The sequence below is a fragment of the Hesperophylax consimilis genome, chromosome 28 (assembly GCF_061612785.1).
Source record: "Hesperophylax consimilis isolate HC1 chromosome 28, BYU_Hcon_1.0, whole genome shotgun sequence".
NCBI lineage: Eukaryota > Metazoa > Arthropoda > Insecta > Trichoptera > Limnephilidae > Hesperophylax > Hesperophylax consimilis.
This window is the reverse complement of record NC_142863.1, coordinates 2,453,991-2,469,641: the sequence shown is the minus strand read 5'-3', so window position 1 is coordinate 2,469,641 and position 15,651 is coordinate 2,453,991. Positions and strand designations below refer to the sequence as shown.

At 35.9% G+C, this 15,651-nt stretch overlaps 1 protein-coding gene across 1 annotated transcript in view; it reads left to right on the top strand.

The window, feature by feature from the left end:
* Positions 1 to 15,651, top strand: part of Dpp10 (Dipeptidyl peptidase 10) — a 292,773-nt gene that overhangs the window by 134,678 nt on the left and 142,444 nt on the right. The window contains exon 3 of the mRNA XM_089648585.1: positions 14,635 to 14,726. Within this exon, the coding sequence (XP_089504711.1) occupies positions 14,635 to 14,726 (92 nt within the window). The remainder of the gene's footprint in view (positions 1 to 14,634; positions 14,727 to 15,651) is intronic.

Sequence of the window (15,651 nt, the reverse complement as noted above, 5' to 3'; positions counted from 1 at the left end):
TTTTGTGTATCATTGATGTATCATATCAATGGTGTGTATAAATTTAATTTTTTAATTAATAATATAATTTTAATGTGTAATTTTGAATGCATCATTCTGTACGCATAATATGTATGTATAATTTAGCGTTTATAATTTAATGTGTATAATTTTTTATGTATATATTCATGTGTATAATTTTTTTATGTATATTTTTGTGTTTAAAATTTTGTATGTATAATTTAATGTGTGTAATTTTGTGTGTATAATTTAATGTTAATAATTTTGTATGTATAATTTTGTGTTTATAATTTCGTATGTATAATTTTGCTATCGAAATGTCACACTCCTTGATACATTTTCTGCGTTTCAGCATATAACCATAGAGGAAAGTGGCTTGTCCATTTCACCACTCCCCATTACTTGAAATTCCTTGACATAATTATACCACCCGCTGTATAATGTAACAGTGGCGTATCAAATACCTACGCAGTCACAAAGGCCACGATCCACGACTATTAAAAAACAAAAACTTAAATATTTTTTTTTAGCCTGAAATATTATTTTAATATTATTTACTAGCTGTACTCCGCCCCGCGTTACTGTTTCTCAGTCTGTCTATGCAGATAGATAAACAATAGCGCGTGTTGCTTTTACGTTCGACACATGGTTGTATAGCGCACTTCGTGGCAGCCGGATGAATCCTCTAACGCGTCCCCAACCGCTTTGTGTTTTTTTTAGTATTTTCAAGGGAAAATAAGGCAACATCCCTTTAAAATTATTTTTAAAATCAATCAATCAACATTTTAAATAAACTTAACAACCAGTACTCAGAAATTTATAGTAATGTGATTTGAGTGCAGTGTGTTAAAAGTGAATAATCGAAAATTTTACTAAAAAATATTCGAAATTCGCTCGCGATGAACTTAGGACACCAGATGTACTGTATGCCAGATGTTTTCAACGGAATTCTCGGAAACTCTGAAGGCCCTAGCAAGTGTTTCACTAAGCCCAGGGTAATTTTTTGTCACGACCGTCGCTTTTTATTGCTGGAACAATGCACCACTAACTAACGCAATCACCAGGAACAGGATTATATGAAGATGAATGAAGGACTTGCCATCACAGCGGTGCTGCCAAGGTCTGTTATCTATGTGAGGATATTTTGTCAGCGCTTTATTAGAACATATTTGGGCGGATGACGAACCTCGTGCTGTGGACCAGTTTCTTTACCACCTAGGATTATTGCTGCAGTCTCCATCTTCTATCTTCGTTTCACCTGTTCTTGCTACTACATTTTACTTAACTTAACTTCACTTTATTTGTGTAATATTTATATTTTTGTAATACCTGCATCAACTGTAATGCGCCCCTGAGGTGATATCTCACAAATCAGCGCTATCCAAATTGTCAATAAACAATAAATAAATGGCACAAAAGTATGTTTATCTAACAGATGCTGCTGTTTATTTTAAAAGCATGTTTTTACCTGTCACAGGTGGCATTTATTTAATATAGTGTCAAAATTTCAAAGCAATGGTGAAAAACTTTCATAGATTTAAGATTTTGAACAAACGAACATTTAATTTTTTATTTATATAGATATGTGGGTATGTATGTATATGTATATGTATATAGTTTCTAGGATATCTGATATTTCACTAACCTCCTCAAATTTTGCAATAAATAATTTATTTGTTTTTATGAAATTTATTCATTGAAGGGGTAAACCGACAGAAATGTGTTGTGGGCGTGTCCGTGTGTTCGAAGTAAGCTAAATAATTGTTCTTTACTTTTTAAAAATTGATCCAACATTTTCAAATATCAAACATCTTTTTTAAGGCCTATGATATTTTTCGTTTATTTTTCTGCGGATTACACGGAAAAAATGTACGGCTAATTTTCTAAGAGCTAGTAGACCCCGCAATGCTACGCAATTATTGCCAATTTCTCTCTCGGGCGTCTCCGACTTCTTTCAGCATTTACTAATGTAAAATAACCACAGTGTTACTGTTAAAAAAACCACATTACATCGATTCCGTATCTCATTTCTGTCCAGATATATTGCGTTCAGTATTCGTCGGGCCTCCCCGACTCTTTCTACCATTCAAACTACTCTTCAAACATTCCTGGTACTAAAAAGAATTTTTAAATTTTCAACTATATCGCTTGACTACTTTTCGAGGTTTGCGAGCACAAACATACGAAGGCTCAATTTTTATATATTCCGATTCTCTTTTTTATTATCAATATAAAGTTGTTTTACAAGTGTTTTTCGATATCTGTCTCACTAGGATATACCTGTGTCGAGACAGACGTATTGGATACATACAATAGTATTTACATATTATTTGATGCATGCATAACTATAACTAAAATATAAATTAGTTATAAACATTTTAAACCGTGAAGACAAAGTAGAAAGTGTAGGTTATCCAACAGGGATAACAATATTATAAATGTACATGGAAAAGTTAAGATGAAATAAGTAAATGAAATAATAAATGGAAGTTAATATAAGCAGTATAAACTAAGATAATATATATAACAATGTTTTATTACATTAAATGACAGAGGTCAATCAGCATCTAGTTGGAGTACATGGATCTGTCTTGGCTGATGATCCAAGACTTGGTGTCTGTTGTATATTTTTAAAAAAATGTGTTCAGTCGAATGGCTAGTGGAAGAGCATTGTATAGCCTTGTTGCAAAATATCTAAAATTTCTCTGTCCAAAAGTTGTTTTTTTTGATAAGTAAGAGATTATGTCCTTTGGTTCTAGTATCACGAGCAGTTTGAACATTCTCAAAAGGAGATTTGTGTTTGAAGAGGTATGCTGTGTATGTTTTTGGCATAAATAAAATATTGCTAATGGCTCCGGGCACTTGGAACTCTTACGCAGTAACAGTTGATAAATACAATCTTGAGTTCAAGCGACATAGTCATTTTTCGCCAATCAAATTTAAAGATAACGACTGCGCGCATTTAAAAGTTAAGACATTAGTGACTAAGCTAAGAAAATAAATGTCATAAATTTGAATACTTACACTCTTCCAAAGGAGAGTGGATTACATCCTTGCCCCGGGGGTAAGAAGTTCATTGCTACGCCACTGTGCTCTACCATCATATTATTTATTAGGGTTGTGATACTTTCCATCAAAGCATCGATCTAATATTTCATGAAAATAACTGGAACGATGCTTTCAAAGAAGCTGAACATAAGATCAAGCACATCGTTCTACAAAGATGGTTCAAAACCTACGCAATTACATTGAATTTGAGTAAAACAAAGTACTTAACTTTTTCAATGACAAATTTATTTATTGGACAATTTTTACAGCGTCGTTTTTGTGAGATATAACCTCAGGGGCGCTATACAGTTGATGGAGGTATTACAAAAAATATAAATATTACAAAAAAAGTGAAATTAAGTTAAGTAAAATGAACTACAGGAACAGGTGACACGAAGATAGAAGATGGAGACTCTTCAGCTAGAATCCTAGGTGGTGAAGAAACTGGTCCACCGCGTCCACCAACAGTGCCAGCACGAGGTTCGTCATCCGTCCAGGTATGTGTCTGCTGCTAATAAAGCGCTGACACTTCACATAGACGTTTGGCGAGTCCATCCTTGTGATTATTGAAGCAGCGCATTCTGCCCGCAGTAAAAGGTGACGGTCGGGATAATAAATTACCCTGGGCTTAGCTTACTAACACTTGCTAAGCCCTTCAGAGTTTCCGAGAATTCCGCTGAAAACATCTGGGGTGCATTAACCGATCGACGTTCGTTTCGAATGTCAAATATTTTGAGCACAATATCCGAATATATTTTACACTTTTAACACACTGCACTCAAATCACATATTATAAAGTTCTAATAAATAGTTAATAAGTTTATTTAAAATGTTGATTGATTGATGTTAAAATAATTTCAAAGGGATGTTCCTTAATTTCCCTTGAAAATACTAAAAGAAGCACATAACGGTTGACGCTTAGGACGCGTTAGGACGCGTCCGGCTGTGAAAGAACAAAGACAAACAGTGAAAGAATCTTCTTGTCTATCAATTTATTTAATTTGTATGTGTCGTGTGGATTTGATTTGTATCAAAATCTACAGTTTTATTTAAAAAATGAAGAAATTTTGCCCTCACCACTTTTTTCCGACCCTTAAAACAGATTTTTGATACTTCTCGATGAAATTTACACTCTTGACGTTCAAATTACAATAACGTACTTTGTTCATTAAATTTATCAAAATTATCTTATCGTAGAATCATTTCCGATTTAACCTGTTATATTGTATAAAATCATTAATTCAATGTTTGATACCCCTGATTTATTATTTGTAATCTTTTCTTATACTCCAAGCAGGTCAGTTACAAGACAGTACCTACCATATTATTGTATCAATTATACATCAACGTCCCAATATTACACTCCTATGCGACGGATTCAACAGCTAGGAAACAAATACTCCGATGTTGTTGATATATTTAGTACATCAATTTCAATATATAAGCATACCTCATTGGGGGTTTTTTTTCATAAGTGGGGGAATATTTTGATAAAGCTATTTAAATTGACTAACACATTAACAGTATTATTTTGGATTTTTTTATATTTTCTACCTACATACTGTGTGGATCAAATTCAATTTTAACTTTATATTAATTTTTGTGTTTTAAACAGTCGTTTACTGCACTATTTACGAGTATAATTTTGTAAATATTGTTATATATGTATGTAAAAGCCTTAATGGGCGTAAAATAAATAAAACGAAAATTGAAAAAAATTACCATCTACTTCTGATTTCGAAAAAAGCATAAAGTTTCAGGGACCTCAGCTAATGTAATCGAAAATTACATGAATGCCAACCAATTTTGTTCTTGCCCCCTTATTTCACCTACCATAATTATTATTCAAGTTCTGTGAAAGTCCTTTTCAAGGTCTGTTATTATCTAAGTACTGTGAAGCAACCGGCTAATGATGATAGATAACAGAACTTGAATTTTAATATTGAATATTATGAATTGTTCAAATTCTGTGAAACAGCCCGTCCTTAGAGTCATTTGTCATCTACCGTATTTAGAGCAACCCGCTCACCCGTATTTACATTGATATTGAAAAATCGTTGTTTTCTAAACATCTATGCTTTAGCATCATCCTTGAATAAATTTCTCCCAACAAGTGGAGCCACTTAAGGGTGGTTGGGGGGTTATCCCAGTTCACCCCCTTGTCCCAAAATAATAATAATATTTTGAAGGAAATAATAAAACGTTGGTACCACTGCGCCGCGCTGCTATTTTAGGACGCGGTTCAACTCATTGAATTAAATATTAGCGCTTAACTAAATTGATTGCATAATGATGTTAACTATTCTGGGCTTTTCAAGTTTTGAGATAACTAATGACTTTATTTTAATTAATAATATAATCTTTGAGAGAATGGACCGCCAATCAATTCTGTCTCGGTCATTGGAGTATACTTGAACCTTGCGCGCCGATAACCCAAATGCTACGGAGGAGGTAAATGAAGGAGGTAGCGCAACACGGTATAATACCCCAAAAATAAATCATTATTTACTGAAGATAATGAAATCAATAATCATGAAGATGTGAAAATCGACAAATATGGTCAACAAACATCATGATGAGGTAATTAACAAATATGAAGATGATAAAATCGACAAACATGAAGATGATGAAATCTGCGAATAGGAAAACCATGAAATCAACAAAAATGAAGATGATGAAATCTGCGAATATGAAAACCATGAAATCAACAAACATGAAGGTGAGGAAATCTTCGAACATGAACACCACGAAATCAATAAACATGAAGATGGGGAAATCTGCGAATATGAAGACTATGAAATCATCTGTCCATGGCTATAAATGTATTGTTTTGTAAATTTTTCGTTTTATATAATCTTTTGTTTTTTATAAATTTTTTAATTCATTTTTCACTACCACAAACTTAATTAATTCCATATTATGCTGTCTCAGTTGAGGTAAAGTCACAAGGAGGAAATCCATAATAGGTTTTATTTTAGCTATACAATTCTTATGTACAAACTGATTAGATTTCCCGAAAATTAATAAATAAATAAATGATGAAATCAACACACATGAAGATGAGGAAATCTGCGAACATGAAGACCATGAAATCAACAAGCATGAAGATGAAGAAATCATGATGTAACATTACCACAACAACCTCACAGTCCCCCTCGGCACAGGAATCCCTGAGAGGAGGACCGTGAATAAAATTCTATACTTTGTATATCCGTGTTTAGTGACCAGATCTGAAAATCTAACTACTTCTTTAACTTCTTCTTCCTTACATTAATCCCCTCTTATTCCCTTCAGCCAACAACACTCCACAATTGGAGAGATGACATAGTCTCACTGGTTTCTGGCAATTGGTACTCGTATGCAGTAAAAAAAACTCCTCGGTTCTGTGCAAAAACGGCCGGTCTGTTCGATAGGTATCCCATATCGATTGCAATCTTTAGAGCACAGGCGTCAGGTGGTAATGTTGTCCTTGATCTACCAGTATTTCAATGAAAGATGCTCTGACAGATTAGCGTCATTGATCTCTTCTGCATCGGTGCGTAGTCTGGAAACAAGCCAAACGCCCCCCTACATTTGTAAGACAACAATTCAACATTTCACATGAGAAAAGATCGTATCTACGACTCAATCTTGAGTTCAACAACGATTGTGTTTCCTCCGTCCTACAACATGGATCTCTTCAACCCACTGTTAACGTACAAAAATAATCCCTATGTACTTGGAATTAAAAATGACCAAAAATTTGTATCTGCCTCAGGTAGCGGAATGTATATTTTTGAATTAATCAAATCGGAAAAATAAATTGGTTAAAAAAAAATTCTTTCGCAACCATCCATTTTATCATAACTTCAAAATGCAAATTCCAAATTTAAAATTTGGGACAAAGCTTGACAAATGGCGCTCAAAACCGTTGTTTGAATATTAACGATCCAACGCCAATAAATATTAACGAAGTAACGAATCGTTATACCGTTAAACTCGAGCTCAAAGCATTTCCAATTTGGATAATCAGAAAATTCACTTATTCCGCGTCATTTACAACGCCGTTATAAATATTGATGGCGGAATTTATGTCCTATTTAGAGATGTAAATATATTTCACACGATATACGAGACATTTTAAAATTTAAAATCATTATTAAATTGATAGCACATCTCACAAATTTGTCATATTGAATATTAACAATGGACATAAAATTCCTTCATATATGATCTATATATACTTGCTAGTAAACTGATAGCGCCAATTTACAAAAGTTCCTTCGACCCCTTGAGGTTTAGCACAGATGATCTATAAAGCCCTATGTCATATATTAATATGTAATTAATGTATAATTTTTCAAGAATTTAAAGAATTAAAATTTAATCATCTTGTCCAAAAAACATAATAACTCATATAATAAAAGAAAAACAAAATCACAGCTTTTTAACTGAAAGTCGTACTCGTCAAAAACATATATTTCCAACCCAAAAATGTAACAGATGTGAAAGATTTTTTCAAGTTCTGTTATTATTTCAGTGTTGTCATGCAACTAGCCTGTGATGATGTAATAACAGAACTTGAATACGACTTTCACAGTACCCGGAAATGAATGTTGAAATTTGATGAATTGTTCAAATTCTCCGAAACAACCCGTCCTAAATGTTCTTAATCTTGATGCTCACCACTCTTCTAGACACAAGCGCCAGCTTCTATAGAAGAGGAACATTATAAAATCAAAAGCAGTGAAAACTAATTGTATGAATTATTTTAGTTTACATTATTGATTATACTCTGTAATACTATCATACTGTAATTGTATGAATTATTTTAGTTAACATTATTGAAAATACTCTGTAATACTATTATACTGTAAGTTGATTAATTATTTAATAAATAAATACATTGTTAAAAAAATATATATTGACTAAATTCATCATCTGTGGTTAGTATTTACAAACACGGTCAAAGATTGATAGTAAATATTCCGACAGCCGACAGACAAATTTTAGCACGACCTCTGTAGTATCAGATAAGTTTCGGTTAACTGTCAATATATACTTATTTTTTAATAATGTGGTGTTCATTATGCACAATTACTGGCTTATTTACGAACGGAGTTGAACTAACAAAGCTCTAAGAATTGAAAGAAGTCGTACAAGCGGCGAGTTGAATCCGTTTGAGCCAATGCCGCTACATTGGTTCAGAAGAAATTTGTTCACAAAACAAGTTGTGAATAATGACCTCATTATAAATAACTTCCTTTTTAGTGTCAAAAAGTGAACGCGGACTTCCAGTGCATATTTAGGTTAGAAAAACAACATTGTCAATTTAAAAATATTTTTACGTAACTCTACGATACTCTATCAGATAATACCTCCAGTTTGCGAGCGTGTGTCGATTTCTTAATTACTGCGTTATCAATATCGGCCTAGTTATCAACAGCGCGACCGTGCTAGTGAAATAAGGAAAGTCCTATAAGCGAACAATTGAATTCTTTCGAGCTTGGAGAAACTAAAGTTGTTCAAATATCAGTTATAGCTAAGACTTCATTAACTAATTCTCCCTTTGTAGTGTCATCAAGTTCATGTGGACCACCAATGTATATTAAAGTTTGTATTCATATTTTTACGTAGCCTTTTCACGTTTAGGGATATCAATCCATAGACAGATCCGCCAGTTCTGCCACCGAACAACAATTTTATATTAATTAATAACACTAACAGACCAGTTAGACAAGCGTACAAAGAAAATTTGGGGATCAGTGGTGAGGCACGAAATGAAAGAAAGTTGTGAAGGTCACATGTGTTTATTGGTGAGTCAGTTGCCGTGACGAGGAGATGATGTAGGACAGAAGAATACACCGGATGCTGGCTGATGATGGCAGGTCAAGCGCGGGTCAGTGAGTCGACGCCGGGCGCTGGTGACCGGGACTCGATGGAGGTCAGGCACTGGCGAAGAACGTAGGTCTTCAGGCACTCCAGTGCTGACGAGACGGCCGAAGGTGCGGCGGACCTTGTAGGCGGTTGAGCGGGAACGGCGTGACCAGTGAGGATGCTGCGTGTCCTCGTGGTGGTCATGGTTGCGTGGAAGAAGCGCTGGTCAGAGACACTGGAACCAGGGCGCTTGTAATCCGAGCAGCGCTTGCCAGGAACGGCGATCTGGACAAGGCGCTAAGATGATGTCCCGATAGAGTCCATGATGGTACGGGCGAAGCCGGGTACGTGTTGTCCTTCGCGCTAGTAAGAAGAGCGCGGTTGATCACTCGTTGAGCCTCGTAGACTGACGGCTGGTAGATAACAGACTGACTGACTGACTCGCTGCGTCGGGCTTATTTATACTACACGGCCGACGGTAGCAGTAGGTAGATGGATGGCAACTAAATTCTAGGCACTCGCACAGACTGTGTGTTTCGGGAACCTTCGACAGCGCGGCAATTATGCATAGGCGGCAGACTCGTTCCTTCTGGCGAGTTCTCGTATGTGTAAGACGGCTCGTGACGTATTGTCACCTGGTAGACAAGTAGGTGTTTGAAGTACTTAGGTTACTTTGTTTACGTTGCGATTTGAATTGCAGGTACATAATTCGGGAGTAGGTACTAAGTAGGTCGAGCGGTTTATTATTAATTATTCAATAGATTATTCTCGACGCCACAAAAACATAAAAACTCCGACGGTAAATTCAAGCTTTGGACAAAGACACTACCAATACCATGCTATAAAAGCTTTCAACAGTGTTAAACTTGAAATTAAAATTGAGGAAAATAAAAATAAATTCACACACACAATTACGAAATGGATTAAAGAACAAAAAAGACAATGTTACCAAAATATCATAGCATAAAATAAAAATGAAACCTACACGTAACACACAAAACCAATATAAACACACCTCACTCACAAACACTCAAGTTTATATTTTAAATGTATTATTTAGATGATATTTTCATATTATAAAATGAAGGCCTCAGCACGGGCAAGCCACCCAGTGAGGCCAACATTACTGGAAAACTTTGAAATGTAAAAAATATTGTAACAAATAAAAAATAAAAAATTTCGTGTCAATATAGGTTTTGCTATCAACAACGCAACCCTACTCGGGATATCGGTATTAACTCGTCGGAATATAAGTCTATCGTTCCGGTAGAGAGATCTGAATAGCTAAGTACCTACTTCGCAACCTTTAATTTAGGAGGCGGGTATGAACCATTTATTCGATAACCAACACCCCTGCCATAGGTCACCCAAGTGGTCCGCTACGTTTGATGACGTAGCAGGGGTTACCGGGTTCTGTTTACTCCCCCACCGCCTGACAATGAATTCATTGGTCACTTCTGAACACAATGACCTCCAGATTCCCACCCACCCCAATTCCCTTTTTTATTCCCAGATCTTCCTTTCCTTAAAAAAAGGGAATTTTTTCCTCGGGGGAGATTATGTAAAAAAACCTTCCGCTCCCACATTTCCTTCCTTCCTGGATTAAAACAAAATTTAAAAATATCTCTATTCTATTGAATAATCCATATTCCAATTTTTATCATTATTTATAATAATTACGCAAGTTTGTAAATTAATTTTAATGATCCAGAAAAAAGTAATTTAACAATAATAAAGCTGAAAGAATTTCTCGGGGTTATTTCTGGTGCTTAAATAGAATAATGAGTTCTGCTTTGATAATTTCAACGCAATTACGTTGCGAGCCATACATTATGAAACTATATTATTGCTGTATAGGAGGCAGGGAATATACGAAATTAGGATAATACTAGCGCAGACCCCCGTGAAAAATCAAGGGATATTATAATTGTGGGATTTATGGAATACGAAATTTACCTATTGAAGACAATATTATAGATTCCTAAACGAAAATCAGAAAAAGATAGGTCACATCTAGGACTCGAACCCAGGACCCTTGTCTTGCCGGGGCACTGCTCTAGCAACTGAGCTAATGGGACTTATATATATATTAATACTTCTACATCTATTGACTTTTCTAGAAAAGTCAATAGATGTCTAAAGACGCTGTCTAGATTGCATTCAGTTCTGGTTAAATCTTGCGATCGTACATAAAAATAAAAACGAAGACAATGTTGGTAGTTCTTATTCAAAGTATGATCTCCCACCCGGCATGGCACTTGAAGTCCCGAAAGCCCTTCTGGGCGGAATGAGAGAGGCTCCTCCGATTACCTCTCACCCCAGAAGATAGGTGGAAACTTGAGTGGCAAACGGCCAACGTGGGAAATGCCCATCTCATACAGGTCCCCACTGAGAGACAACCTGGGTTCTCATTGCCTCGCAAAACCTGGTCCGCCATCAATAGGTTAAGGTGCTCCCATAGCCGCTGTGCCCACGTGATGCACAGATGGGGCTTTAAAGAGTCGGCGATATGCCACCGAATAAGTGTTCAACGAATGCCTGCACCATTCATTCCCCAGCGGGATTGATGAGGTTCACATGGCGATGCCTGAGGCCCTGGCTCGCAGACCTAGATGTCCCCCTCTGACCCCCCCCACCATACGAAAGAAGAAGATTAAGTGAAGAAAAATGTACAAAAAATTTCGGCCTCATATAGCAGACCTAGAAAATTGATCTTTCTGCGGGGTTTATTTTGATCAATTAATTTAAACGTATTTTTAATATCTCAGATGTTTCAAATTGAATCCATCGGGAAGTTCTCGAAGAAAACATCATCCAGTGCTTAAGGCCCGTAGTAAGCGCTCAACGATGGTTTGAAACGGAGATATGTAAATACAAATGTTAGAGGGAGCGAAAATGTTAAATAAAACATGACTTTTCTGAAGTAGAGCAAAAATCTCTCAACAAATGCTTTAGTTTCATTTAAAGATACACTTTTTTATGCCTATTACATATTAAATAACAGAACAAAACGTGTTTTGTTTTTTCCGGAGATTACCTTGCGATTTTTTTCTATCGAGAGAACTTCGTATAATTAACGTTTCGGCTTAACAAATGTAAAGATATTATCTTCAAAAGTAACATATACATTTTTTGGAACTTAAAAACTTAAAGAGTTAGCGAGAAACTTGTTATAAATCGGTAGAAATTGGGTATGCGGGGCTTAATAGTGATTTAATAGTTGAAAAAAGTTTTATAAAATTTTGAAACCGTTTTACGTAAAATATTTTAATGGTAAGGTATCTACTGTTTTTATTAATATTAAATATAAATAAATTACGTGCGTAAGTATCGGCTTAAAAAAGGACAATTGAAGTTACTAATTCGTTGGAATTAATGAAAATGTGAGCTTAGAACAACATACGTCAGACTGACATATTTTGGGTTTTCTGTCCAGCTATGTAAAACATATTCTGTATATCTTTCATCATTGGAAGTTCCAATTATTTCAGGCAGACTTCTTCGTAAAATATTTTGTACATTAATCCGCCGAATTACAATTCCTTTTCATTGCTTTTTCTTTCAGAACCTTCTGAAATAATTCATTTCAGTTTCCACGAAAGATAATGCTGTTGAAACGTTCGCTAAGAAATGATCAAAATCGTTAAATGGATTTATTACTTATAGACTTAGCTATCGAGAATCTTGTAAAATCTGTAAATTAACCTCACAGAGATATTGAAAAAATTGCTAAATGCAGGTAACTCCATTAATGGAGGACTGAACGCAGTTGGTGCTAACAAAAAAATGTCCAAAGAAGCGAAGTTAGCAGTCCACAATGGAGTTCTGGTACCTACCCTGATGTAGGAAGTGAGGCATGGAACTGGATGAAAGTAGATTGAATGCTGTTGAAATGAGATCCCTGTATGAAAACCATGTATGATCGTGTGAGGAATGTGGAGATCCGCAAAGAGTGCAAGGCTGATGTAAGCGTAATGAGTAAAATTAAGAAAGTGACGCTTAGATGGTTTGGGTATGTAGAGCGAATGAGCGAAGAAAGGAGTATAAGGAGGATATATGATGCAAATGCGAATGGTAGCAGAAGTCGGGGACGCCCGAGGAAAACATGTCAGAATCAAGTGAATCAGATACTTGAGTCGGGCCATGTCAAGAGTCAGAATAATAGAAGAGGATGTATGAATGTGAATGAGGCATGACCGAGTTGTTTGGCGGTCCGTCCTCTCTGCCTACCCCTGCGGGGTAACGGCGTGATGGATAGTTACCTAGTTAAACCTTAGAAGTATATTTAGAAAGAAAATAAGTGGAACCTGAATTACTGAAGAGAAAAGATCACATGGAAATTGAAGACCTTATGAAATTTAAAGGCGAACATGGGTAACGCCAACAATAACCAACACCTCTGCCATAAGTCACGCTGTGGTACGCTGTGTTTGGTGACTTAGCAGAGGTGCCCGGGTTCATGGATGTCTTGGCCGGATCGGAAGAGACTGTTTTAGGTTGACCATTTGACCGCTCCAGCAGGAGTCTTTCGACTCGTAGTGGAAGGGAATACATACCCACTGACCAACAAAAGAACCTTGAGGGAAATTATTTTCCCCAAGTCCTTCTGTGGGAGCCACTCATACATTTTCATTATATGTTACTTTATTTCTTTTTATATTACATAATCGTCGTCTTATCTCTAAATATTATGAAATAAAGTCGCTATCCTCGTCTGTTAGGGTTAACACAGGGGTTAAAATTCTTCACCGTAATAATAAAAGCAAAAGATTAGATAACTTAGAAGCTCTTGAAATCAAAAAATCCCTAAATAATAACGCTAGTATATTGAATAACCATATTAATTTATCGTTTAGTCCCATTCTATATATATTTCCAGTAAACCGCTCTGTTATTGCTGGAATTCCCCCAATTACCCGTCCCCCTTTGTTAACCTCCCACTCAAACACCTAAATTATATTTTTTGTGTATATATCTGTCAAAATTTTGTGTCATAGGTTAGTTTTAATATTCTCCTGATGAAGGAAGGGTGCTTCCGAAACCGGTAGAGTACAATTAAAATTAAAGTGATCTAAAACAAATTTATATCTTTTATTGTAAATTATGACGAGCCACAAAGTGAATGCTTATTACAAATATGAAATAGTTTTAACTTACACTCCTGTCACCTCGTAACTGGTTGCCTCTAGTGAGGTAGGTAATGTAAAGCATACAATAACATTGCAATGAAATAGTTTTAACCTACACTCCTGTCACCTCAGAAATGGTTACCTGTAATGATGTAGGTAATGTTAAGCATACAATAACATTGCAAAATGTTTAAAAAAACGCCGATATTGCACTGTGCTGAACTGAAACTTACCTACACTCAGTATTGCTCTGGTGAAAAAATAGCAATCCAAATTGTAGCAAATTGTATATACTTTCCAACCTTCCTCTTCCTCGTCTCCTTCACCTGCAGATGCCATTGTCTCACTGACGGTAGGAATTTAGGCTACGTTAGGCATTTTGACTCTAGGCATCAGACACAATATAAGAAAAAAAATACGATCAATTTCACAATAAGTATGCACAACTTGAGCTTACTTCGGTCAAACGGATACTCATATAACACACTTATCTCGGTTGATCACTTCAGTGACAATAATGCGCATATTATTTGTTTTGGGCTACCGCGCTATTGCAGCGCTTCGACGATGTGTGTAAAATGTATTTATTTAATTGTTCCAGGGGAGGAGCTTGTGTACAGAGACCAGTGGGGCGGAATCAGCTTGCTGCATGTCAACGGGAGCAGTAAAACACTGATGCCCAACACCACGTTTGTAAGTACCAATTCATTTTTTTTTATTTTTTTTTTATTTAACCATTTTTTTTATATAAGATAATGTGTCCTTACTGGGGTACCCCGTTCTAAGGTCACATTACCCCGTTCTAATATAAATTATATTTGTACAAACCAAACCACAAATATTTCTACAAATCTAACTTTTAATTTAGATAAAACTTCGTTTAATTTTAGCTTGACGTCGATTATGTTTAAATCTTTCTAATTTTTATTTTTAATTAGCCTATTTTTTTTGATCCTCCAAGTTGATCCCTTGATAATTGTTCTCATGACAGTTGATCCCCAAAAATGTTTTCCCTGATAATTGATCACACGACAGTAGATTCCACTACAGTTGATCCCCCTGAAAATTTATCCCACAACAGTTGATCCCATGACAGTTGATCCCTGAAAAATGATCCCAAGACCGTTGATCTCTTGAAAATTTACCCCACCACAGTTAATCCCCCGACAGTTTCCCAGATAATTGTTCCAACAACAGTTAATTCCTTGAAAATTGATCCATGACAGTTTATGTCCTGAAAATTGAACCAACAGCAGTTAATGCCGTGATAATTGATCCAACAACAATTGATGCCCTGACAATTGACCTCACAACAGTTGCTCCCACGACAGTTGATCCCCCGAAAATTGTTCCCAATACAGTTGATCTCCCGACAATTGACCCCATGACAGATGATTCCCCGACAATTGATTCCACGACAGTTGATCCTCCGGCAATTGATCCCATGACAGTTGATACCCTGACAATTCATCCCCCGAAAGTTGATCCCCTGTCAATCGATCCCCTGACAGTTGATACCTCAAAGGATTATTTCAGTTCTACTAACTCCCAGAGGGGCGATTCCGGCTCTAATTAAGGATAAAGAATTGGCCTTAACGATAACCCTTTCAGACCGTAT